This window comes from Giraffa tippelskirchi, chromosome 5 (assembly GCF_054371585.1).
Source record: "Giraffa tippelskirchi isolate mGirTip1 chromosome 5, T2T-mGirTip1v1.2.pri, whole genome shotgun sequence".
NCBI classification, from domain to species: domain Eukaryota; kingdom Metazoa; phylum Chordata; class Mammalia; order Artiodactyla; family Giraffidae; genus Giraffa; species Giraffa tippelskirchi.
The window spans coordinates 65910112-65937127 of record NC_137279.1 but is presented as its reverse complement, the minus strand read 5'-3'; the positions used below and the strand labels follow the sequence as shown (position 1 = coordinate 65937127).

Sequence of the window (27016 nt, the reverse complement as noted above, 5' to 3'; positions counted from 1 at the left end):
GTATAGTTCTTCTGTGTATTCTTGCTACCTCTTCTTAATATCTTCTGCTTCTGTCGGTCCAGAAGTAGGTCCCTACTGTTTCTGTCCTTTATTGTGCCCAATCTTTGCATGGAATGTCCTCTTGGTATCTCTAATTTTCTTGAAGAGATCTCTAGTCTTTTCCATTCTGTTGTTTTCCTCTAGTTTTTTGCATTGGTCACTGAAGAAGGCTTTCTTATCTCTCCTTGCTATTCTTTGGAACTCTGCATTCAAATGGGTATACCTTTCCTTTTCTCCTTTGCCTTTTACTTCTCTTCTTTTCACAGCTATTTATAAGGCTTCCTCAGGCAACCATTTTGCCTTTTTGCATTTCTTTTTCTTGGGGATGGTCTTGATCACTGCCTCCTGTACAGTGTCATGGACCTCCATCCATAGTTCTTCAGGCACTCTGTCTATGAGATCTAATCCCTTGAATCTATTTGTCACTTCCACTGCATAATTGTATGGGATTTGATTTAGGTCATACCTGAATGGTCTAGTGGTTTTCCCTGCTTTCTTCAATTTAAGTCTGAATTTGGCAATAAGGAGTTCATTGATCTGAGCCACAGTCAGCTCCCGGTCTTGATTTTGCTGAATGTATAGAGCTTTTCCATCTTTGGCTGCAAAGAATATAATCAATCTGATTTGGGTATTGACAATCTAGTGATGTTCATGTGTAGAGTCTTCACTTGTGTTGTTGGAAGAGGGTGTTTGCTATGATCAGTGTGTTCTCTTGGCAAAACTATACTAGCCTTTGCCCTGCTTCATTCTGTACTCCAAGGCCAAATTTGCCTGTTACTCCAGGTGTCCCTTGACTTTCTACTTTTGCATTCCAGTCCCCTATAATAAAAAGGACATCTTTTTTGGGTGTTAGTTCTAGAAGGTCTTGTAGGTCTTCATAGAACCATTCAAGTTCAGCTTCTTCAGCATTACTCGTTGGGGCATAGACTTGGATTACTGTGATTTGAGTGATTTTCCTTGGAAACGAGCAGAGATCCTTCTGTCGTTTTTGAGATGGCACCCAAGTACCGCATTTCGGACTCTTTTGTTGACTATGATGGCTACACCATTTCTTCTAAGGGATTCTTGCCCACAGTAGTAGGTATAATGGTCATCTGAGTTAAATTCACCCATTCCAGTCCATTTTAGCTCGCTGATTCCTAAAATGTCGGTGTTCACTCTTGCTATCTGTTTGACCACTTCCAATTTGCCTTGATTCCTGGACCTAACATTCCAGGTTCCTATGCAGTGTTGCTCTTTATAACATCAGACTTTACTTCCATCACCAGTCATATTCATAATTGTGTGTTGTTTTTGCTTTGGCTCTATCTCTTCATTCTTCTGGAGTTATTTCCCCACTGATCTCCAGTAGCATATTGGGCACCTACTGACCTGGGGAGTTCATCTTTAAGTGTCCCATCTTTTTGCCTTTTCGTACTGTTCATGGGGTTCTTAAGGCAAGAATACTGAAGTGGTTTGCTATTCCCTTCTCCAGTGGACCACATTTTGTCAGAACTCTCCAGCATGACTCGTCCATCTTGGGTGGCCCTACATGGCATGGCTCTTAGTTTCACTGTGTTAGACAAGGTTGTAGTCCATGTGATCAGTTTGATTAGTTTTCTGTGATTGTGGTTTTCAGTCTGTCTGCCCTCTGTCGGAGAAGGATAAGAGGCTTATCCTTATTCAGGAAGCTTTTGGAAGCTTCCTGATGGGAGAGACTGACTGAGGGGGAAACTGGGTCTTGTTCTAATGGGGAGGGCCGTGCTCAGTAAAGCTTCAAACCAATTTTCTGTTTTCTAACACCATACACAAAAATAAACTTAAAATGGATTGAAGATCTAAATGTAAGACCAGAAACTATAAAACTCCTAGAGGAAAACATAGGCAAAACACTCTCTGACATAAATCATAGTAAGATCCTCTATGGCCCACCTCCCAGAGTAATGGAAATAAAAGGAAAAAATATACAAATGGGCCCTAATTAAACTTAAAATCTTTTGCACAGTGAAGGAAACTATAACCAAGGTGAAAAGACAGCATTCAGAATGGGAGATAATAATAGCAAACGAAGCAACTGGCAAAGAATTAATCTCCAAAATATGCAAGCAGCTCATGCAGCTGAATACCAGAAAAATAAATGACCCAATAAAAAAATGGGCCAAAGAACTAAACAGACATTTCTCCAAAGAAAAAATACAGATGGCTAGAAAACACATGAAAAGATGCTCAACATCACTCATTATCAGAGAAATGCAAATTGAAACCACAATGAGGTACCATCTCATGCTGGTCAGAATGGCTGCCATCAAAAAGTCTACAAACAATAAATGCTGGAGAGAGTGTGGAGAAAAGGGAACCCTCTTACACTGTTGGTGGGAGTGCAAACTAGTACAGCGACTATGGAGAACAGTGTGGAGATTCCTTAAAAAACTGGAAATGGAACTGCCACATGACCCAGCAATCCCACTGCTGGGCATAAACACTGAGGAAACCAGAATTAAAAGAGACACATATACCCCAATGTTCATCTCAGCACTGTTTACAATAGCTAGGACATGGAAGCAATCTAGATGTCCATCAGCTTATGAATGGATAAGAAAGTTGTGATACATATACATAATGGAATATTACTCAGCTATTAAAAGGAATGCATTTGAATCAGTTCTAATGAGGTGGATGAAACTAGAGCCTATTATACTGAGCGAAGTAAGTCAGAAAGAAATATGCCAATACAGTATATTAACACATATATATGGAATTTAGAAAGATGGTAACGACAACCCTATACAAGAAACAGCAAAAGAGACACAGATATAAAGAACAGCCCTTTGGACTCTGTGGGGGAAGTCAAGGGTGGGATGATTTGAGAGAATAGCATTGAAACATGTATATTACCATATGTGAAATAGATGACTATTCCAAGCTCGATGCATGAAACAGGACACTCAAAGCTGGTGCACTGGGACAACCCAGAGGGATGGGATGGGAGGGAAGTGAGAGGGGGTTTCAGAATAGGGGACACATGTACACCTGTGGCTGATTTATGTCATTGTATGGCAAAAACCACTACAATATTGTAAGGTAATTAGCCTCCAATTAAAATAAATTAATTAATTAAAAAAAAATAAGATCATGGCATCCAGTCCCATCACTTCATGGCAAATAGATGTGGACACAATGGAAACCGTTACAGACTTTATTTCTTGGGCTCCAAAATCACTGAAGATGGTGACTGCAGCCATTAAATTAAAAGACACTTGCTCCTTGGAAGAAAAGCTATGACAAATCTAGAAAGCATATTAAAAAGCAGAGACATTACTTTGCCAAGAAAGGTCCATCTAGTCAAAGCTATGGTTTTTCCAGTAGTCATGTATGGATGTGAGATTTGGACTATAAAAAAGGCTGAGGGCCGAAGACAGGATGCTTTGGAACTGTGGTGTTGGAGAAGACTCTTGAGAGTCGCTTGGACTGCAAGGGATCCAACCAGTCCATCCTAAAGGAAATCAGTCCTGAATATTCATTAGAAGGACTGATGCTGAAGCTGAAGCTCCAATACTTTGGCCACCTGATGTGAAGAGCCAACTCATTAGAAAAGACCCTGATGCTTGGAAAGATTGAAGGCAGAAGGAGAAGGGGACAACAGAGGATGAGATGGTTGGATGGCATCACCAACTCAATGGACTTGAGTTTTGGCAAACTCTGGGAGATAGTGAAGGACAGGGAAGTGATGTGCTGCAGTCCGTGGAGCTGCAAAGTGTAGGACAGGAGTGAGTGACTGAACACAACTCTCATTTGGGACTCCCTTTAAAAAAATCTGTCCAGATAGTTTTGCCTTTAATCTAGGCCATCTATACTATATCAAAATAAAATTGTGACATGATTGTTTCACCTCACAACATGCAATTTGAGACAATAAGGTAAAATTCTACATCAAAACAAAAAAATCATAGTAAATTTTCTGAATAGCTAAATGTTCTTTGATTAAACACACACACACACACAGTATGCCACAACATTGTAGATAACATATCTTTATTTTTAAAGTTAATTTTCAATTTATAAAGAACGCTTTACATCTTTTGGGTTATTTGATTTTGCAATAAATCTTCATCCTTTTATGAAGTAATGAAACATGGTCCACTTGAAAGTAGGAAAAGAACTATTAGAAACAGAAGTTCTCATTCTGGTAGCATGAATCTTAAATTTAGCTAATTGAGAATGAACCATCAAGAAAAGGTCTGTATTGTTCTAACAATTGCCTAGAATTTTAGACACACTATTTGACCTTTGATCTTAAATAGATTTCTATGTCAGTAAATAAAGGACGACACGCCTCTTTTTTACCTAGCTACGCATAAAGGGCTATTATAACCGTGACTCAATGACACAATCCTGTCATTAACAGCTCTCAAAGCCAGAGTGAACACTCCTGGGTTAGTTTAAGTTTTATTTTCTAATTTTATGCTCAAAATACAATTTTGTTTTCTTTGAATGCACGTTCTACATCGGATCACTTTCTTCTAAAATCCAATATTCCTGATTTATATGAGTTCTCAATCAATGGCCTAATTTTGAGATGACATCTTTAGGCTCTGATTTCATCAACACAAAGACCAGTCCGACAGGAAGTTGCGCTGACGCTACCATCCTATGTAGACATCCCAGGTATTTTGATTCCGTGCCCGACACTCATTGTTTTTGTTTTCCGTTTTGTCAGAAGGTTGGCCGCAGTGCCGAGGCAGTGCCTGCACATGCCTTTATGAGCGTTCTCGATCCTAAAAGGCATAGGGGCGGAACCTGGATGAACCCTGGACAAGGGCAGGTGAGGCATCAACTGGGACTGCGACAGCGGCCCCCTAGTGGGCGGGACTTGTCGAGACCCAGCGCCAGGACTGGCTGGAGGAGAAAGACCCGGCGGCCGCGTAGAAGAGACCGGCGCCTTAAGGGCAGCCCGGAGGGGGCGTGACAGGTTAGCGGGGGGCCGGGCCGGCGGGCGGAGGCGGGTTATTCGGAGGCACGGCGGAGGCGGGGCCGGAAGACAGAGGCGGGGCTGGGAAGAAGGGGGCGGCACCGGGTGAGGAGGCGGGATCGGCTGGTGGAGGCGGGGCCGGCTAAAGGGAGAGGGCCGCGGGCGGGGCGGGACCGGAAGACAGAGGCGGGGCTGGGAAGAAGGGGGCGGAACCAAGTGAAGAGGCGGGATCCGAGGGTGGGGGCGGGGCCGGATATAGGGGCGGGGGGGCCGCCGGTGGAGGAATGGCAGCCCTGCGGGCGGGGCCGGTGGGCGGAGGAGGGGCCGGCGAGAGGTGCGGGGCGGGGCCGGCAGGAGGGGCGGGGCCGCCGGAGGAGAGGCAGCCCGGCGGGGCGGGACCGCGGTTGGAGTAGGGGTGGGCAGGGGCGAGGTGGGGGCGGGGCGGTGGGGGGGCGAGGCGGTGGGGGGGCGAGGCGGGGCGGGGCGGGGCCCCAGAGGGGCGGGACCGCCGGCGGAGGCGTGGGCAGCCGGGTAGGGCGGAGCCGGTGGGCGGGGTCGAGATCTCCCGGGCCGCGATTGCCGGCCGGTCTGCTAGCTGAGGCCAGACGCTAAGACAATGTACTGGCGCCGCGCGGCGCTGGTGGGGACTCGGCTCGTCCGGGTCAGGAGCAGCTCAGCGCGCCGGCTTGAGGGGCCAGCGGGAATTTCGGGCTCCGGGTAAGCGTCTCTGTGAGCAGCACGGGCTGGGCGTGGCTGTGCGGCCTCGCGGGGGTCTGGACCTAGCGGTGGGCGGGGGCGGCTTCTTCCCGGGCGCCCGGAGCGCCCCGAGTCGATCGAGCCTGGGAGGGCGGGAGGCCGGGAAGGGACTAGGAGAGAAGGTGCCTTAAGCGCTCTTGGCGATTTCAGGATCACGTGATCTTCAGATTGCACAAGCCTAAGTCTTGCTGGCTTGAACCTCCTCTTCTCCTCGGTTACTAGATAAAATGCAAGATGCCCTAATAAATTGGTATTTCAAATAAACAGCGAATAATGGTTTGGTTTAAGTATATTACAGATATTGCAGGAACATACGTAGGCTAAACAGTTATTCGCTGTTTATCTGAAATTCTAATTTGACCGAGCGATCTGCATTCTCATTTGCTAAATCTGGCTCCTGCGGCAGGAAGTGGAAGTGGCGGTTTCTACCAAATGGCCAGGTCTTCGAGATAGGACGGTGTCGCCTCTGGCTCGAGCGAGGTCGGTGAATACCCGCGGCCCCCAGGCTTGCGTTGCGAGACCGCCTCCTCTCTGCCTGCCTGACTCCCGCGCGGCCGGTCGGGGCTGTCCTACCAGCTTGCCTGTCTGTACATCCGTCCCTCTGTCTGGGACGTTATTTCTAACTCCTCGATCTGGTAACTTCTGCCAGTTTTGCAAGACTCGAGGAGCCCTTGATTAACCTTCTCTGCTAAACTGGAAATCCCCTCCAAAAGGTGCCAATCACATAGTGTAACTATTTGACAAGTCCTGGAGGTTCAGTGGTGTTTTTCCAGTGATACTATCCCTGCGGCATTTCAGCCCTTTGCCTGGTTAGCACATAGTAGGTGTTCCATAAACGTGGCATGGCTAGTGGCTATTTCGTTAATGGAGAAGAGAAACGTTTATTGAACAGCTTACTTTCTTGACTGGAATTGGAGAAAAGTGCATTCCAGCAGCTTTTTCTTTGGCAGGGAAGGTGATGTTTCAGAATACACCTTCCACCTCCTCTTATTACCTAAGGAAATATGGTCTTAGGAAAGTTCTAAGAATTCCTGCTTCCAGAGTAGATGCAAATAGTAAGTGGTTTGGGAATGCTAATTAAGGGTTGAAACTGAGATGAAAAGGATGTGTTCTCTTAGTTGATAATACAAATAGATTGATGTGTTGTTCCACCAAAGCTCCTACTTAGGTCCACACCTTCAACTCTTAACCTCCATTTTCTTTCCTGAAAGCTGGTTAGAAAAGGATGCAGGCCTTTGTGATATTAGTAAACAAATACTTTGACAATGCTATTTTGTACTGATAGCAAGTAAAACTTTTCTCTTTCATATGTTTGGATATATATTTGCATATTGGGTTTCTCTGAATGGATCTCATCTGATATATTGTCCTTAATATTTAACTGCACTGCTCTTTAATATTCATTTTAGGATGGGGAACAGCACATCGTCTTCTTTGGGAAATGCAGCAACTGCTCCCGTGAATCAGATCCAAGTGAGTGATGGGGGACATGTAGGAAAAAACTTTCTTTGGTGGAAATAGAATTGTCGTACATATTTAATATGCTTATCCAAACTTGACATAGTCTAGTAAATTAGTTACTAAGTTAATATATTTTAAAATCTACTATGAAAATCATCGGAGAAGGCAATGGCACCCCACTCCAATACTCTTGCCTGGAAAATCCCATGGACGGAGGAGCCTGGTAGGCTGCAGTCCATGGGGTCTCGAAGAGTCGGACACGACTGAGCGACTTCACTTTCACTTTTCACTTTTGTGCATTGGAGAAGGAAATGGCAACCCACTCCAGTGTTCTTGCCTGGAGAATCCCAGGGATGGGGGAGCCTGGTGGGCTGCCGTCTATGGGCTCGCACAGAGTCGGACACGACTGAAGCGACTTAGCAGCAGCAGCAGCAGCATGAAAATCATGCATGATACAGAGAAGTTCTGGATCATTTTCTTAGTCAGAATTTATGAGATTTATTCTGTTTTTGGCCGTGCCAAATTGCTTGTGGGATTTTAGTTCCCCAACCTGGGATCGAACGTGTGCCCTCTGCAGCGGAAGCACAGAATCCTAACCACTGAACTGCTAGGGAAGTCCCTATGAGATTTATTCTTAATGATGCCTTTGCTCCTCTAAGTTGGGTCTATGCGGTTGACTGCTCTTTCCGTCTCACCCACCTCAGGTTTCCTGGTGTTACCAGTCAGGTTGCCTTAGCCAGGCATACTGTTCGTTTCTGCCCTGAGAAGCTGTTTTTCTAAAACATAGAACCTAGTTTGCAGTTGTTACTCTATGACCAATCCTCTCAAGGATACTGTGCACTGCTGTGTTCTCTTGTCTTTCTCTTGCTTGAACTGCAAAGCCCAGTTAAGTCTGCCTCAGAAAATTCCTCTTGTGTGTGTTTTTCTACCCTTGTAGCCTACAGGACAAACATGTTTTTCTGTTCCTCACCACCAAACACCACTATACACAAACATTTCTGCCTTTGGTTTACTTGACTACAAAAGTATTCACTCACAGCTGCTAAATATAACAGTAATGTTGGAGACCTGTAGTGAGGGTTTGCTTCTTTTAAAATAAGAATAGGAAACCATGAGGAACTTCCCTGGCAGTTCGGTGGTTAAGATTCCATGCTTCCACTGCAGGGGCACAGGTTCAATCTCTGATCATGGAACTATTACCTCACAATTTGGCCAAAAACAAACAAAGGAAAAGAATATGAAACCATGAAATATTTAGCAAGGACAGGGTTGAGAAAAGGTGAGAAGGAAGGTTCAAGAAACTGTGACACTGTCATCCTGAGTTTCCGCTCAGTTTGGAATCTCTCAGTTCAGTTCAGTCGCTCAGTTGTGTCCGACTCTTTGCTACCGCATGGATTGCAGCACGCCAGGCCTCCCTGTCTGTGCATCACCAACTCCCAGAGTTTACTCAAACTCATATCCATTGAGTCGGTAATGTCATCCAACCATCTCATCTTCTGTCATCCACTTCTCCTCCTGCCTTCAATCTTTCCCAGCATCAGGGTCTGTTCAAATGAGTCAGTTCTTTGAATCAGCTGGCCATGTTGGGAGCCATTCTGGAACTACTGCTGGATGACAAAGTCACGGCATCAATCAAGAAGAAACTGCAAAGCAGTTTCTCTCCAGGATCGGAACCTTCCCTCCTTCCTGTTTCTATGCTTTTGTTGTGGCTAACTCCATTTCATTCTTTGATGGCTGGAGTTGTAGGGGCCTCCATGTTGAGGTCATGAGAGTCCAGGAAAAAGAAAAATGATCCCTTGCCCCAGAGAAACATTCCAAAAATGATTAAACCTACTGAGGACCCTGACTGGTGGGTCCCTAACATTCAGCCAGGGAATAAGGCCATGATCATTTGGAAAACAAGCCCTAAGCCTATTGTGACCTGGCCTCATGAGGAAATTGTTATTGGTGACTGGAAAACTTGGGTCATGTAGCAGGGAAAGTTACAGAAACTAAGCCAATTGCCTTTTCCCCTCAGAATCTAAGCATAAACGGAAAAGAACTATATGAATTGTATCGTAAATGGTTTCTAGGTAAACTGCAAAAGACTTGTCCCTGCCAGAAATAGTCTTGTATTATGTGAGTAGATGGTAAACAAACCACCACTGACAATGGCTGTACTATAAGAAACCTTTTGCCCTTAGACACTGCTATAGTACTTATTCACTGAAGCAAGACGCTGTATTCGCTGTAGTAGCAGGCTGTACAGAAAAAGTAGATGGAATGATATGATTCATAGACTATGTCCTAGTAAAATAAAAATAGGTTTTGGGGTAAACATGTAACCAAAATGTGACAATAGACTAGGAAAAAACTTTTAACACATCTTAGAATCAGGGGATGTTGATCTGAATGGAAAAATATTGCAAGAATCATTACGTAGAAGAACATGTGCTATGTAAATAGAGACTAAAGCAATAAAGATTATGGTGTTTGGGCCATCAAAAACTTTCTGTCTCCTTTCTTTTCCTTTCGCCAACGCTGTTCATCCCTTGGGGATCCCTGGACCAGCTGGAGCGGGACTCCAGCAGGCCAAAGTATTGGAGTTTCAGCTTCAGCATCAGTCCTTCCAATGAATATTCAGGACTATTCTCCTTTAGGATGGACTGGTTGGATCTCCTTGCAGTCCAAGGGACCCTCAAGAGTCTTCTCCAACACCACAGTTCAAAAGCATCCATTCTTTGGTGCTCAGCTTTCTTTATAGTCCACTCTCACATCCATATATGACTACTGGAAAAACCACAGCCTTGACTAGATGGACCTTTGTTGGCAAAGTAATGTCTCTGCTTTTTAATATGCTGTCTAGGTTGGTCATAACTTTTCTTCCAAGGAGTAAGTGTCTTTTAATTTCATGGCTACAGTCACCATCTGCAGTGATTTTGGAGCCCCCTAAAATAAGGTCTCACACTGTTTCCATTGTTTCCCCATCTATTTGCCATGAAGTGATGGGACCAGATGCCATGATCTTAGTTTTCTGAATGTTGAGTTTTAAGCCAACTTTTTCACTCCTCTTTCACTTTCATCACAAGGATCTTTAGTTCTTCACTTTCTGCCATAAGGGTGGTGTCATCTGCATATGGAGAAGGCAATGGCACCCCACTTCAGTACTTGCCTTGAAAATCCCATGGACGGAGGGGCCTGGTGGGCTGCAGTCCGTGGGGTTGCTAAGAGTCGGACACGACTGAGTGACTTCACTTTCACTTTTCCCTTTCATGCACTGGAGAAGGAAATGGCAACCCACTCCAGTATTCTTGCCTGGAGAATCCCAGGGATGGCGGAGCCTGGTGGGCTGCCATCTATGGGGTTGCACAGAGTCAGATACAACTGAAGCGACTTAGCAGGAGCAGCAGCATCTGCATATCTGAGGTTATTGATATTTCTCCCGGCAATCTTGATTCCAGCTTGTGCTTCATCCAGTCCAGCATTTCTCATGATGCACTCTGCATATAAGTTAGATAAGCAGGGTGACAATATACAGCCTTGACATGCTCCTCTCCCAATTTGGAACCAGTCTGTTCCATGTCCAGTTGTAACTGTTGCTTCCTGACCTGCATACAGATTTCTCAAGAGGCAGGTCAGGTGGTCTGGTATTCCCATCTCTTTCAGAATTTTCCACAGTTTGTTGTGACCCACACAGTCAAAGGCTTTGGCATAGTCAATAAAGTCAATAAAACATTAGAAGTAGATGTTTTCCTGAAACTCTTTGCCTTTTCTATGATCCAACAGATGTTGGCAATTTGATCTCTGGTTCCTCTGCCTTTTCTAAATCCAGCTTGAGCATCTGGAAGTTCACGTTTCATGTACTGTTGAAGCCTGGCTTGGAGAATTTTGAGCATTACTTTGCTAGTGTGTGAGATGAGTGCAATTGTGTGGTAGTTTGAGCATTCTTTGGCATTGCTTTTCTTTGGGATTGGGATGAAAAGAGACCTTTTCCAGTCCTGTGGCCACTGCTGAGTTTTCCAAGTTTGCTAGTATATTAAGTGCAGCACTTTCACAGCAGCATTTTTTAGGATTTGATATAGCTCAACTGGAATTCCATCACCTCCACTAGCTTTGTTTGTAGTGATGCTTCCTAAGGCCCACTTGACTTTGCATTCCAGGATGTCTGGTTCTAGGTGAGTGATCACACCATCATGGTTATCTGGTTCATGAAGACCTTTTTTGTATAGTTCTTCTGTGTATTCTTGCTACCTCTTCTTAATATCTTCTGCTTCTGTTAGGGCCATACCATTTCTGTCCTTGATTGTGCCCATCTTTTCATGAAATGTTCCCTTGGTATCTCTAATATTCTTGAAGAGATCTCTAGTCTTTCCTATTCTATTGTTTTCCTCTATTTCTTTACATTGATCACCGAGGAATTTCTACATCACCATTTGTCAGGGCTTCCCTGGTGGCTCAGATGGTAAAGAATCTGCCAGGGATTACGATGCAATCCCTGGGTCATGAAGATCCTTTGGAGAAGGGAATGGCTACCCACTCCAGTATTCTTACTGGAGAACCCCATGGACAGTGGAGCCCGGTGGGCTACAGTCCATGGGGTCCCAAAGAGTCACATGCAACTGAACGACTTTCACTTCACTATGTGTCAGCTGCCAGGGTGCTCCTCTCTAATTACGGTCTCGGTGTGTCTCTAACCCGAGGCAGCACAGTGAGGAAGGAGCACTGGCTTTGATTTTGGGACAATGTGGGTGGAATCCCACCCAGTACTGTGAACTCCTCAACCTCAGTTTTCTCATCTATAAAATGGATTCAGTAGTACATCTCTGGCCTGTCTAGCTGTTCCTGAGATAGACTTCTGTAGTAAATATTGAGAGTGAGCAGAAGAGGAAGCATAAAAACAGATTTGCAGACACCTAGACTCTTGAGAGTCCCTTGGACAGCTAGGTGATCCAACCAGTCAGTCCTAAAGGAAATCAACCCTGAATATTCATTGGAAGGCCTGATGCTAAAGCTGAAGCTCCAATACTTTGACCACCTGATGTGAAGAGCTGACTCTTTAGAAAAGACCCTGATGCTGGGAAAGATTGAGGGCAGGAGAGAAGGGGATGACAGAGGATGAGATGGTTGGATGGCATCACCAACTCAGTGGATATGGATTTGAGCCAACTCTGGGAAATAGTGAAGGACCCGGAAGCCTGGCATGCTGCAGTCCATGGGGTCGAAAGAGTTGAACATGACTTAGTGACTGAACAACTGAACAGACACTGACTTGGAATCCTTCTGACCCCCGAGGGCGGATGTAACTTCTGAACCACTTTGTCCTACTCTCTGATTTTTGACCTTCATCTTGGTGCTGCTTATGACTCACAGTAGGACAACCTAGCAGATGCCTGGGTGCTAGATCTGTCCATTCAGAAATTCCCAAAGGACCTGGGCATTGATATGCACAAAGCTCAACAAACTTCACCCGTGAAGTTGTGACACAGATGCACAGCGAAGCCTCGGGGTCTTTGTGATAAAGGCAGGCAGGATAGCTTCCAAGGCTAATATAGCTTCCAGGCTGATGTTAGAATTGTTGGGAATGTTTTTCAGAAATAGTTTCTGACCTCTGCCTCAATCCCACTGAATCAGCATCTCTGGAAGTAGCTTTTCCAGGAACAATGAATGCTGGGGAATACCTTATCAAAACAGTGATGACAGATGTTTTTTACTATAAAGATATACAGGAAGGAGTGGAAGTTGAAGGGAAAAACTATTGTTTATACCTGGGTCCTTGAAAGCCTTACATTTTGAAGAGAAATCATACATCATTAGGGCTTCAGGGGTCACTAGTGGTAAAGAACCTGCTTGCCAATGCAGGAAATGTACGAGACATGGGTTTGATCCCTGGGTCAGAAGATCCCCTGGAGAAGGGCATGGCAACCCACTGTAGTATCCCACAGACAGAGCAGCCTGGCAGGTTATAGTCCAACGGTTTGCAAAGAGTCAGATGTGACTGAAGCGACTCAGCATGCATCTGTATGTAATTTCTCACCATTGAACATTAAGGAAGTGGGTTGATCATTTTGTAAAATATAAAAATACCAAATCACCATGCTATACACCTGAAACTAATATAATAGTGTAAGTCAGTTATATTTAAATGTAAAGAAAAAAACAAAGAAGGGAATTTCCCAGTGGTCCAGTGGTTAGGACCTCAGGCTTCCACTGCCAGGGACACGGGTTCAATCCTGGTTGGGGACCTAAGACCCCATAAGCTGTGTGGTGCAGCCAAAACAAAAGCAAAGAATGGTTAAGATGGTAAAAAAAGAAAAAATTAAAAAAGACAGTTAAGTAAGGAGTTAACTCCTGAACACCTTCTGAATATTTGAGAAATAGTACGACAGAGATTAAGTACCTGGGCTGTGGACTCAAACTTGCGTGGGTTCAAATCCCAGCTTACCCACTTACGAGCTGAGGACCAGGGGTAAGTTATTACCCCTCTCTGTGCCTCAGTTTCCTCAAGTATGAAGTGGAGGTGATGCTAAAGACCTATCTCAGGATTGTAGTGAGGTTTACGTGAAGGAGTGAAGGTAGAGTGTTGAGGATTGTATTGGCACACAGAAGTGTCTGCTGTCTGTGAACTGGCTGTGAATATCTGCGTTATTACTTTGTGCCAACACTTTCCACCCATCACATCCATTTTCCCTAATAACGTTCCTTTGTCTTCAATCTACAGATGAGAATTAGATGACTTAGGCTGAGTCTGAGCCCTGAATTGTGAGGCTCCAAAATCCACGCCCTTCCTACTATATCATGTATCTACTGTATCATGATTCCTTTCTGAAAGGTAATGTCTAGAATTAAAATGATTTTTTTGGTTTTACTTCAGGAAACCATTTCTAATAATTGTGTGGTGATTTTCTCCAAAACATCCTGTTCTTACTGTACGATGGCAAAAAAACTTTTCCATGACATGAATGTTAACTATAAAGTGGTGGAATTGGACATGCTTGAATACGGAAGTCAGTTTCAAGAGGCTCTTCACAAAATGACTGGTGAAAGAACTGTGAGTCCATCCCCTGTGGTGCTTTGCCCTGAAGTGGGTGATGAGCTGGGTTACCTCAGGCCTGTGTCCTTGTATAGGGAAAAGTGAGCCAGACATACTCTGAGAATCTGAATTGATAAAGAAATGGCAGATTTGAGAACAGATTCATAGACCAGGAAACAACAGTTCTATTTTTTTTTTTTATTTTTACCGTGTGTGTGTGTGTGTGTGCGCGCACGCATGAGTGACTGGGTGAAATGGGTGGGGTAATGGTGTTGGCATGAGTGGTGGTCTATAAATGGTTGACATCCTCCTGGGACTTTTTCAAGATGAAAGTATTCTTCTTTCCTCACTTGAACAGTGCAGATCAAGGGTCCTTCATTTTCTGTACTAATAAGAGTGCTTTCGGGCTCCATGTTTTTAGATTCTTGAAATCTGAGGATTTTCCCATAATATGCCTCATGGAAAAAATAGAGGAAATTCCATGGTTGTCCAGTGGTGAGGACTCTGAGCTTCCACTGCAGGGGCCTCGATCCCTGGCCAGGCAGAATTAAGATCCTGCATGCTGCATGGTGTGGCAAAAAAAAAAAAACCCCAAAACCCAAAGGAACAAAAAAGAAACCATGTTGCCATTTTCCTTCCCGTTTATATGTTAAGGAGTTGATAATGGACTCTTCCCCTTTGGTAAACAATGGTAAGGAAGAACCACTTAAACATTGTTAATCATTAGAGATTGCTGACTGCTTTATTTTGCCTTTTATATGCCAAAGCAATGAGGAGAAAGGGGTTGAGAGTCAGTTTGTCCTGGGTTTAAACCCCAGTTCTGTCACTTACTTCGTGATCTTGGGCAAGTTCCTTTGCCTCCAAAATAAGACTAAAAAATAGTACCTAACTGAAAGGTTGTTGTTTAGACGCTAAGTCTGACTTCTTTGTGAGCCCATGGGCTGTAGCCCACCAGGCTCCTCTGTCCACGGGATTTTCCAGGCAAGAATACTAGAGTGGGTTGCCATTTCCTTCTCCAAGGGATCTTCCTGACCCAGGAATTGAACCTGTCTCCTGCATTGGCAGACGGATTCTTTACTACTGAGCTAACCAGGGAAGCCCCTCCTGAAGGGTTGGAAAGTTTAAATAGGTAATTATCAAAGAGCTTCATATAGTGCCTTGCCCATAAAAGCACCCACAGTGTAGCATGTATTAGGATCCTGTGAATGGCTTTATACTTCTGACACCCAGGGTGACATCTAATCTTTTGTTTATCCAACAGGTACCACGAATATTTGTCAACGGAACTTTTATTGGAGGTGCAACTGACACTCATAGGCTTCACAAAGAAGGGAAATTGCTTCCACTAGTTCACCAGTGTCATTTTAAAAAAAGTAAGAAGAAAGAAATTTAGTGATGTAAGTTCATATAACTTTGCTAGTAATATGTCACTATATATTTAAAATTATATTGCCTGGTAATGCCTTTTAAATATTTGAAGGTGCTTTAAATATATGAATTATCTTCATGAAAATGTTGTAAAAATAATGAACAATAAATCACTGTGGAAGCATCTTATTTGCCAATTCTTCAGTAAAAAGGATATTTAAAACTGAAGGAGCAGATAATGGGTGACAATGTGGACAAACAGGCATCTGAAGTGCTGCAAGGGACAGTCTTGTGGGACAGCAGCTGCCCAGGTGACATGCCAGTCCCGGATGACCAAGAACTTTAGTCTAACTGATTATGCAGGGACTTGTTACCAAGCAGAGGATTAACAGAAAAGTCATTTGGGTGGGGGGACATAAGTTTTCAGTGGAAAAAAGCATAATTGTTACTGGGAATGAGGGTTTCAACATAAATTTTGGGGAGACACATTCAGTCCATACACCATAAATTACAGCTGGATAAAAGTCTTAATAAAAATCTTAAGGCAAAACTAGGTTTTGGCAGCTGTACTTTCCAGAATCATAGGTTAGAAAGAAAATGGTGACCTAAGAAAAAGTATGATTTTTTTTTTTTGGTCTTTGATTTTTAATGTTAAGATCTGAAAGACAAACTGTTTAATATTTTAAAAAAACAGGCCATTTTTTTCCCCTTCACTTTTACCACTAATCAACTTAGACATGAATTGCTAAAATATTTAATTGGGAAGCTGAAAAGCTGCTGGGAAAAAAAGGAATTCTTTAAATATATTTGAGTTTTATTAATACTAAAAAAAGTACTATTTGAACAATATTTTTTTAAGGGCAAGTTTCCTAATTAAGGTTTAAAATAAAGTTTAGTTTTGCTCATCTGTGAGGAAATATTTACAGTTGACCCCTGAACAAGGCAGGGATTGGGGCTCCGAATACCACCTTGAAAATCCAAATGTAATTTAGAATTAGTCCTCCGCATCCTCAGATTCATCCAGCTACAGACTTGTCTAGTACTGCAGTATTTATTACTGAAAAAAATCCACGTCTGAGTGGACCCACACAGTTCAAACTCACATCCCAAGGGTCAACTGTAGTTTGTGATCTTCCTTTCTCCATACAGCTGTTCACTGCCATCTGTAAATGGAGAACCCTAATATCGAATGAAATGTTTATCAAGTTTTGGTGGGTATATTCATATGTAGCTTGTTCTTTTCAATTCCTATGGCTTAGATCTTAGAACTTTTAATAGGAAAGTTTGATGGGAATTCAGAGAAATCTCTGTAAATTGGCACTTAAATATTTTTATTTGCATAGTTGAGTTTTGGTGTTACCTTTTCCCAAAGGCAACTTTTGTTTTCTATTTTTAAAAATTTTATAATTGAAGTATCATTGCTTTCCAGTGTTAGTTTCAGGTATAAAGCAACATGATTCAGTTACAGATTATATACCTATTATATATATATATATGTGTGTGTGTATATTTTTCAGATTCTTTTCCCTTATAGGTTATTTCACAATATTTAGAGTTCCTTGTGCTATACAGTAGGTCTTGTTAGTTACCTATTTTATATATAATAGTGTGTATATGTTGATCCCAAATTCCTAATTTATCCTTTCCTTCCTCCCAAAGGCACCTTTGAATAAATTTTTTTCCCACAAAAGAATCCTGTTTGAAACTCTTTAAAAATATGTATTTTTATTTATTTAATTGGAGGCTAATTACAATATTGTAGTGGTTTTGCCATACACTGACATGGATCCACCACGGGAGTACATGTGTTCCCCATCCTGAACCCCCTTCCCACCTCCCTCCCCATCCTATCCCTCTGGGTCATCCCAGTGCACCAGCCCCGAGCACCCTGCCTCATGATCGAACCTGGACTGGCGATCTGTTTTCATATATGATAATATACATGTTTCAATGCCCTTCTCCCAAATCATCCCACCCTCGCCCTTGCCCACAGAGTCCAAAAGACTGTTCTATACATCTGTGTCTCTTTTGCTGTCTCGCATATAGGGTTATCGTTACCATCTTTCTAGATTCCATATATATATGCGTTAGTATACTGTATTGGTGTTTTTCTTTCTGGCTTACTTCACTCTGTATAATAGGCTCCAGTTTCATCCACCTCATTAGAACTGATTCAAATGTATTCTTTTTAATGGCTGAGTAATATTCCATTGTCCTCTTACACTGTTTGGTGGGAATGCAAACTAGTACAGCCACTATGGAGAACAGTGTGGAGATTCCTTAAAAAAACTGGAAATAGAACTGCCATATGATCCAGCAATCCCACTGCTGGGCATACACACCGAGGAAACCAGAATTGAAAGAGACACGTGTACCCCAATGTTCATCGCAGCACTGTATATAATAGCCAGGACATGGAAGCAACCTAGACGTCCATCAGCAGACAATGGATAAGAAAGCTGTGGTACATATAAAAATATATATTTTTATTAAATCTAGTTTTGACTCTATAATTAATACCCATTGGAAAAGAATCCTCAAGCACATATTTTAAATAAACATTGAGGCATTTCAAGACCAGTGTTAATGATCAAACCTTAATTTCATTTTATTCAATTATAAGATGGAGTATTCAAATACTGTAAGATTATAAAATGTAAGGCCAAGAGCCTTACATCTTAAAAGCCATGCATGCTAAGTCACTTCAGTCATGTCCTACTCTGTGGCCCTATGGACTACAGCCTGCCAGGCTTCTGTCCATGGAATTCTCCAGGCAAGAATACTGGAGTGGGTTGCCACGCCCTCCTCCAGGGGATCTTCCATCAAACCTGCGTCACTTATGTCTAACCTGCATTGACAGGCGGGTTCTTTACCACTAGTGCCACCTGGAAGCTTCTTATAAGGCACATAATAACCTTAAAACTCTTCTTTCAAGAAATAAAAAGACAAATACTTGATGTGCATAGAGTTTATTTGGTACCTCTATCAAATTCTACAATAATGCAAGTGACCAGAAACAGTTCACATTGTGCCCACCTGCACTCGATGTCTGAAATGATTTATCCAGTATGGGTTTTGCAGGGCTAGACAGGAGAGTCCAGATTTCACAGTATTGGTGGAAACTATTTTGTCATGAAACAAATTTCATACGTTAGTGTTTGATCCATTTTTCTATCAGAAGACAGCAGAATTACATTGTTAGATGTGTTATTTACAGTGATAACTTGGAAGACTCAACAGATTATCAGTGAGTTTATCAACAGATCTAGGAAACCCCTGCCCCTCCTTTTAGAGTTCTTTTCCTTTGAAATGGAATGTGTTATAAATCAGACTTTATATACTTTAGAGCACCAGCTTGACAATTTAAAGTTTTCTCTCATTTTTATAAAATATTCCTGCTTTAAAAGGCAAAGTGAATGTAAAAATGTGAATGTAATTAAACATCACTGGCCTGGATACTTCTTATTGCAACTGTTTTACAACTATATTCACTTCTTTAAATGAACTGTTGGTAGGCTTGAAAGAAAATATTTGCCTTTTGTCTTGAAAAATTCCCTTAAAAAATTAATCATTTTTGGAACTGTACAACTTCATTTTTCATTCAGAGTGTTTAAATATGCACCTTGGTCCTTGGAGATCATATTACATAGAGTCCAGCTTCTTGGATAATTTGTTATACAAAACAATAAAAAACCTTAAACTATCACAAGGTATTACTGATGTTAACAGTCATGTATGTATAACACATCAGTGTCCTAGATTATCCTGTTAATGGGTGCTTAAACAACTAATGTACAATCAGATTTTAAAACTTATTAAATTTCCATTGTTTATGTAAAAGAGAATGCTGTAAAAGAACCTTCAAGTTCTATACTTCAGAAACACTGACACTATTAAGGCATTACTTAATGAACAGACCCTAAGCAAAGTATGTATGCCTGTGTTGGAGAGCTAGTCATATTTTAAGGCAGTCAGAAGGTTCTTTTTTTTTCACTTTAAGGCTCTTATATACTTCAGTTTGAATCTATGCAGGCATTAGTCTGTATAATTCAAATATTGAGTGGTCAAATACAGAAATCAAAGCCTTTATACAAAGAAAATGGAGATTTTAGAACTAGATTATAACAGTTCTTCCCCAACCAATTTTTTTAAAGCTGATTTTGTATATCTCATCCCTTAGGAGAATTTCTTCATTATCAGAAGCTGACAATAAAAGGAGGAAAATATAATTCAAATGCATTACAAGTTATGTCTAGTCACACCATACCAAGTTAAAGGTAGTCCATCTTTAGTAGTGCAACAAAAATATTTTTTCTTGGTTACTATTCATTAATTATATAGTATCTTTGATTTGGCTGTGTATGGATTCTAAACAGTTTGCACTGCAAATAAAGCTTAATAAGTAATTTAAACAGGTTTCGATACAATGATTGTATTGATATAATGTTCCATTAATTATGTGGTAATGATACATAAAATAGCAAGGCTTTAACCCCATTTACTACCCTTAACAATCCAAGTGTTCATTAAGTGAAACCAGTGAAACATATCTAACTTACTATTTTCTTTGTTCATGTAGAGATTCTGATAGCTTCTAAAAGCAGAAAAATTTAAATATATTTGAAAATGAAATATTTTCACTTCTGTTCATAAAATTAACATGGCAGTACTAAATTAAATAGAAGCAAACTGAAAAATTTCCTTAGGCTCAGAAATACCTTTTATATGTTTTCATTGTATTTACAAAATTAATTCTCATTGAAAATAATCACATTAATTTCAGTCAGAATTATGCAATGTATCTCCTAAATTTATGTTTCTTTTTATTGATTTCCTATATAATTTGGTATTTTCAGAGTTTAGGAAAATGTGTCATTTATTATAATTTCTATTCAAACAGTAAGTTTAACTACTTATTAGTTTTTTTTTTAATTATTAGTTTTCTACATGAAAAATACTACCGTAGGATTAATTTTTAAATTAACTTCATAATAATTTTTCAAAAGTAAATAAAACACCAAGTAAAAAAATGTTCAATGTGGATACAAGTCTTATTTATAAGACCTTTTATACTACAAGCCATGTATATAGAAGCATCATCAAGTACTCAGTAGACCAAAGATTTTGTGGGTAGTCTTTATAATTATGGAAATATGAGCACTGAGATGTGCTACTTTCTGAGTATGCAGTTATTTATTTTTCAAAGAGTGCTTTTTCTAAGAGCCAGGTACACTTGTAATTGCAAACAAAGGCTGAATAACCCTACTCAAAAGGCCACAAAATTTCTGTGTACAGCTTATATAAAAGGTATACAAATTAACTTGATTGGGAAGAGAATTTATCAATTTGATTATTGTTCCAGGAGACCTGCCTGTGATTAATTTGAAAAAAAATGTGAAAAAAAATGTGACCTTAATTCTATGTGGAACAAAAAGCAATCTGCGAAAGATGTATCCCAAACCTAAATGCAGGTGACTTTCTTGTCATTCACTTTATTACTCAGGTAGAGCAGGAGTAGAAAAACAAAAGATCAAAATGTCAGAAGAAAGGAATTTTAAAAGAAAAAAAAGGCATAGAAGTAATCTTAAAACAAATAAGGGACTAGGGAGGAGGTATATGGGATACACTAGATTAAATGCATACAGTAAGTACACCTAATTAACTAGTTTGACTTACCTTTCTTTCTAATTCTCCCTTGCGCACGTTTCCATTGCAGCTATCTGACATTTCTCTAGAGGGGTTAGTGCCTTAACAAATCACCCATGTCTGTGGTAGACAAGACTAGAATTTTTCATTTTTGATTACTTACTGTAAGGGCCTTATTGAGAAATGTGTGGGTATCTTTAAGTCAAATTAAAACAAGTCCAATAAGTGATGACAATCATTTTCCTTTATCGTTTAGATGTAGCTTTATTGTGCTTCTAAAGACGTTTCTCACTTAACTATCAGATCCTCACATTTATTCAGAAATCCTGTCTTAAATTTCCCAAATAACTTTAAATTGCTTTGCAGAAAAAAAGCCTGATTAACTGATATTCTATCATTTATAGATTTACCTATTATTTAAAAGGTTAAGCAAATGTTTGTAAGACCATCTTCTTACTTAGAGTATGAGTTTGTTTTTTAATGGGATCTTAGACTTGGAATATATTACTTCTTTCTCTTTTCAGAGAATGATGACACTTCCCATTCAGAACAGGAGTATTTAAAAAAGTTACTCAGCTTAATGAGCTGTTTTTCTAAAACATTTTATCTTTCAAAACATATACCCTATTAAAAGTTTTAATTTTAAAGAAGTTCTAATTTGTATTGCAAGCCCTCTTCCCAACTTTGACTTTTATACAGATAAAAATTCATTGATTCTTCTATGCTCCAAGGATCAGGATATGTTATTTTTTAAGGATAGCAAAATTGAATCACACAGGTTAAACTGGTTGTCTCCAATCACACAGTAACTTAGAGTGAAAGAGGCTCCAGGGAGATGATGGTACCTCCCATTCATTGAGCATTTTCCTCACCAGTATTCCCATAAGATGATCACTAAACTAAACAATACAAGACAGTGTTCCTAAGTGGAATTTCCTAGAAATTTCAACTAAGAAGGAAAGGGTAGGATTATAAGATTATTTTTTGTTTTTACTAATTACAACTATATCCTGAAAATATTTACATATTTTCTGGGACATAAAGTTTATTTTTCTTAGGATTGTTTTTTTAAAAGCAACATTTTCCTAATCAGTGGTAATGCTAAAAGTAATTCAGAAAATAAAACTTATTACTTGAGAATATTTTATTCATAATGAGGTAAAAGTTTTTATTTTTTCTATATGACTATGTTATATAGCAACACAGGTTATTAAGATATTAATTGTGCTTGAGGGTCACTATGAACTACGAAAGTATACACGTTCACAATTCTGTTTTTCTACTCCTAAAGCAATCATGTATATACATTAATTATTTCCTAATACCTAAAAAGATAAAAGTCTTGAATAATTCTATTTTATCCCTTACTCTTGTAAGTAAATGTCTTCCCATTTTGTGGGGAAATGAACACTGGAATGAGAATGAGGAGGCCATTTCTAGATCTAGGGCTCCAATGTCACACTCTCTCGGACCTCGGGTTCCTAGCCTTAGTCAAAAAATTACCTTTTCCATTTCTAAGGTTATTTCTAGCTCTAAAGCTCCATGATTTGAAAATAAAGCTACCTTGTGTGGTTGCCTTTAGTTTTATTTCTCAAATCTTAACATTTAATAGACTTTTCTATGTGACTTCAAAAAGGTCACAGCTAATCTTACTTCTCTGATGGATTTATTAATATTAGCTCCTGAATATTCTGTCTAAAAACAATATAGAAACAGTATTTAACTGAAGGAAATAAGCATTTATATTATAGTCCACTTAACATTTCTATTAGGAATAAAAAGTTAGATCATGTTATAATTTTTAATTTAAGACCTTGTGTTTATGTAATGAATTCAAGTATGATTACATAATTCTATTAGGTTCTTTAAACTTTAAATTCAATCTGAGCATAATATCTTAATGCATCAAAAGTAGCTACCATTTCAAACCTAATGCCTGACAGAGGGTAAAAAAAACAAAGATACCAGAAGCAATGTATTTTTGGGGTGTTGGGTAGTGATGCCACTAGCTTTGTTGACCAAAATCTCAGGTAAATCACAATATTTACAAATTGCTACCAGTTGCCTTGAAGGAATGGCTACATATCAGATAAACCCAGTATAAGTATGTCAAATAAGTTTGAAAGGGACATTTTCTTCTCACTCCCAGAGCCCAAATTTCTCATGAAACAGAAGAAAATATACAAATTCTAACATTACTTAATCCTTCTGCCCCCTAAAACATAAAATCTCTAACCCCCAAGCACACAAAAGTCTGTGATTTACACTTATTGTTTGACTTTTCATAGTGAAAAGGCTTTAAAAATCCCCAGTATATCTTTAAATACATTTAAAGAACAATACATAAAAACTAAAGTTTTATGTGCACATTATCTTAGACAACCATGATGTAATTATGAGCAAATATATTGGCATTTCAACAGCTTAAAGCTCCCCACACAGAAGGGGTATTTGCTCAAGGAAATAATGCACTTTATAATGAATAGGAAGTTTAATATACACAAATAATAAAAATTTAATTTCCTATCGACTGGTTAGTGGTAATATGCCACTCAAAAATTGCCTTTCAAACCTGAAAGACCTAGCTTGCTTATTTTTTTACACTATCAAAAAAGAATATTTTGCCACAAATGAATAGTAGACAGAGAGGAGGATTCCAACATGTTTACAATTAGAAATATCTAAAACCCATTTATAGTTGGCTAAAATAATTAAAAGTAATTAAAACAATATTTTAAAGTAAAGTAAAAGCTAATCCGGTTATAGTTGAGATTTTATTTGTCATATTTTTCAGATTATGAGTAGGGGAAGTTAAATGCTTGAAACATCTTATGTTTTCATTTATGAATATGAAAAAATGTGTCCCTACATGTGGCTATGTTGGTATAAGCCACAGGAAACCATCAAGTCATGCCCCTCACAGCAATAAACAAACAAAAACAAACCAAAATAGACTTCCTCAGCTGACACAAACTTAAGTATCTTTTCTCACAGGTTTCCATTATGTTTCTGGTTAATGGTAAACAATCCTGTAAGTGTAAATTAACCCTCAGAAACAGTATCTTTTTCACTGACTGAGAATGCTGCTGTTCATGTGATTGGAGAAAACTGTTACAGCAATTTGTAAAACTCATTCATAAGCAAATGTCTTGGTTGTTGTTTTATCCTCTTGGTATAAAAATTGACAAGGAGTTTCATAATCAATCACAGTACATGGTCCAGTGCATTTCAGAGTATTTGGACATTATCAAAGCTGTCCTTTACCAATGAAAACATTTAAGAAAACTTAAAGGCATTTCTCAAACAAATGACATGATATAGGACTACTTACACTTTTGGCTCTCACTTCTTTTAAGTACAAATGTGATCATTCACCAAAGCAGAACTGTTTGACTATTTTACAGTATCTCAACAAGAAGTTCTCTGTTAGGTAGAGGGGGCTACAGTGTATTCTGAAGCTATTTCCCAAAAGCTAGTTTAGTAGAAGGAACTTTGGGCTCATCTTATTGTTCCTTCCTTTTTTTTTGGTAAGGTAACCTTGCCATTATGCACATACTATACTATTGTCTGACTTCTTTCAGTGGATTAAGATTAGCTGGGAAGTAGCTGTGTGTTTTTAGCGAGATCACTGATGGCAGTGGACCTCTTAGATTGTGCTGGTGCTTACAGTTAAATCATATCTAATGTGAAACTTCGAATCACATCCAGAGCTCCAGTATCAAAGCCACACATGTCCAGCATGCCTCTATCATCTGGGTCTGCAATGGTAAAGCCACTTGATGTCATTCCACAAACAATCAACTTAGCTGGAATATCCATATTCTGTAGGAAAAGATTAAAAATAGTATGTTAATAAGCAAAAGCAAATAACCTCCAAAATTAAAACATTTTAAATTCTATCACAGCTTTTCATTACAAAGCCAATTTGTTTTTCCTCCATAAAATCTGTCAGTCTGCTGGGGCCAGAAGACTTCAGAAGAATAGAATGTGATCTTTAGAAGTATAGAAAATTAAACATGTGAACAACCTGCCTGAAATTCCTGCTTTTCTGCTGGATGTTATTACTCATTTTATGGACACAGAATACATTCCTGAGCAGCACAGGGACTCTGTACTCATGAAACCTGTCAGAATATTCAGAGACAGCAGACATTTTTACCAGCACATCATACACTGGGGCAGTATGTATGGGTACACATAAGGAAACAGTTCCTGGGGTTATCAATTTTTGTTCTATGACTGCTGTGTATGTCATATATAAATGGCATAACTATAACGTCAGTGTAATAACTTGTTCTCTGCAGCTATGATTTAAGGCTAAAATAGTTGAGTTTTTGAGAAAGACTAACAATCACTGAGTGTGCACTATGTCAGACACGATGAGCTCTTTAGACAGTAGATCTAATGTTAACTGTTACAACGAGCGCTTCCCTGGTGGCTGTGTGGTAAAGCATCAATTGCCAATGCAGGTGACAAGGGTTCGATCCCTTGGTGGGGAAGATCCACTGGAGAAGGAAATGGCAACCCACTCCAGTATTCTTGCCTGGAAAATCCCATGGACAGAGGAGTCTGGATGACTACAGTCCAAGGAATCACAAAAGAGTCAGACACGACTTAGCAACTAAACAATAACAATTGTTAAAACAACCCTAGAAGGTAAGTAGTACTTTTAACCAACATGGTACATACCACAGCAGTGATATACTATTATGACATGTATCAGTTAAATAATTCACTTGGATCCACAGCTAGTATAAAGAGAAAGACCCAGGACTCAGAACCCAGGCTTCTTGACTCAGTTCCATTCTCTCACTTGTTCTCTTAAGCACACAAGGGAATCCCCAGAAAGGGTTGTTAACACACAGTCCCATACCGAGCTCCTGACTCAGCAGGTCACCCAGGGGCTCCAGGAACATGCATTTCTAACAAGGTCCCAGGTGATGCTAAGAAAAGGTGCTAGTAGGGAAACCACACTTTGAGAACCACTGCTCTTCATCAAGTTCTAGTTCTACTTCCAGTCACACCTGCCACAATTCAAGTGCTCCACATTCTCACCTGACTAGTTGATTCCATACTGGATAGAGCTGATACAGAACAATTCCCTCATTTCAGAAAGTTCAACTGCAGAGCACTGACTGGAACTCAGAAATACTTGTAACGCTTAAAACACACATTATATTATAGCTTTGCTTTACATTTATGTAGTTCTTAGCAAAACTCAGAAATGATGTTGAATCATTAAAACATTTACGGTTAAATTTCAAAAATTTTGATTATTACTGAAAATACTGCTTGCAAAAGATATTAAAATGTGTACATCTGGAACTGGTTGAAATAAATTAAATATGTGTACTCAGTACTTCCTCATTTCAAGTACTGTTGAGTCCAGAACTGGTGTCGTATTCCTTTTATACAAAGGTACACAACTACCTTCAGTATCATTTTTTAAAAAAATATATTGACTGTTTTAGAACTGAATCTTGTTTGGGGTTGGAAAGAATATTAGAATTTGCTTTACCTTTCGATATTCCCTCAGAGCGACAGCAGGATGGACACTTCCAGCAAAGGTCTTGTTATCAGTGAATACAATGAAGACATCGGCAGCTGTATTTGTCTTTTGAGCCCAGATCATTGGAAGAGAGCAGTCAGTTCCACCTTCTGGGATCTAATTCAGAATAAAAACATGGTTAAGAATAAAAGAAAATGCTCTCATTTCCATACTGAGATGTCTGAAATAATTAAATACTTAAAAATACTCTTACACGTTATCATCTTGTTTAGCGCCAATG

At 39.9% G+C, this 27016-nt stretch overlaps 2 protein-coding genes across 7 annotated transcripts in view; one reads left to right on the top strand and one right to left on the bottom strand.

Moving 5' to 3' along the window:
• Positions 1 to 5544: 5544 nt before the first annotated feature.
• On the top strand, positions 5545 to 26948 carry GLRX2 (glutaredoxin 2). Of its 2 annotated transcripts, XM_081490297.1 has the most exons (5): positions 5545 to 5704; positions 7153 to 7216; positions 14055 to 14231; positions 15475 to 15610; positions 26764 to 26948. In XM_081490297.1, the coding sequence occupies exons 1-4, from the start codon at positions 5604 to 5606 to the stop codon at positions 15604 to 15606; spliced, it is 474 nt and encodes a 157-aa protein (XP_081346423.1). In that variant the 5' UTR covers positions 5545 to 5603; the 3' UTR covers positions 15607 to 15610; positions 26764 to 26948. The 2 variants fall into 2 exon arrangements, with proteins under 2 accessions (XP_081346423.1, XP_081346424.1); XM_081490298.1 differs by lacking the exon at positions 26764 to 26948 and having other exon boundaries at positions 15475 to 15765.
• Positions 23983 to 27016, bottom strand: part of RO60 (Ro60, Y RNA binding protein) — a 38679-nt gene continuing 35645 nt past the window's right edge. For all 5 annotated transcript variants that reach the window (XM_081490288.1, XM_081490289.1, XM_081490291.1 and 2 more), the window contains 2 exons: positions 26746 to 26892; positions 23983 to 25049 (listed from right to left, as the gene is read on the bottom strand). In XM_081490288.1, the coding sequence (XP_081346414.1) occupies positions 24897 to 25049; positions 26746 to 26892 (300 nt within the window). In that variant the 3' untranslated portion in view covers positions 23983 to 24896. The remainder of the gene's footprint in view (positions 25050 to 26745; positions 26893 to 27016) is intronic.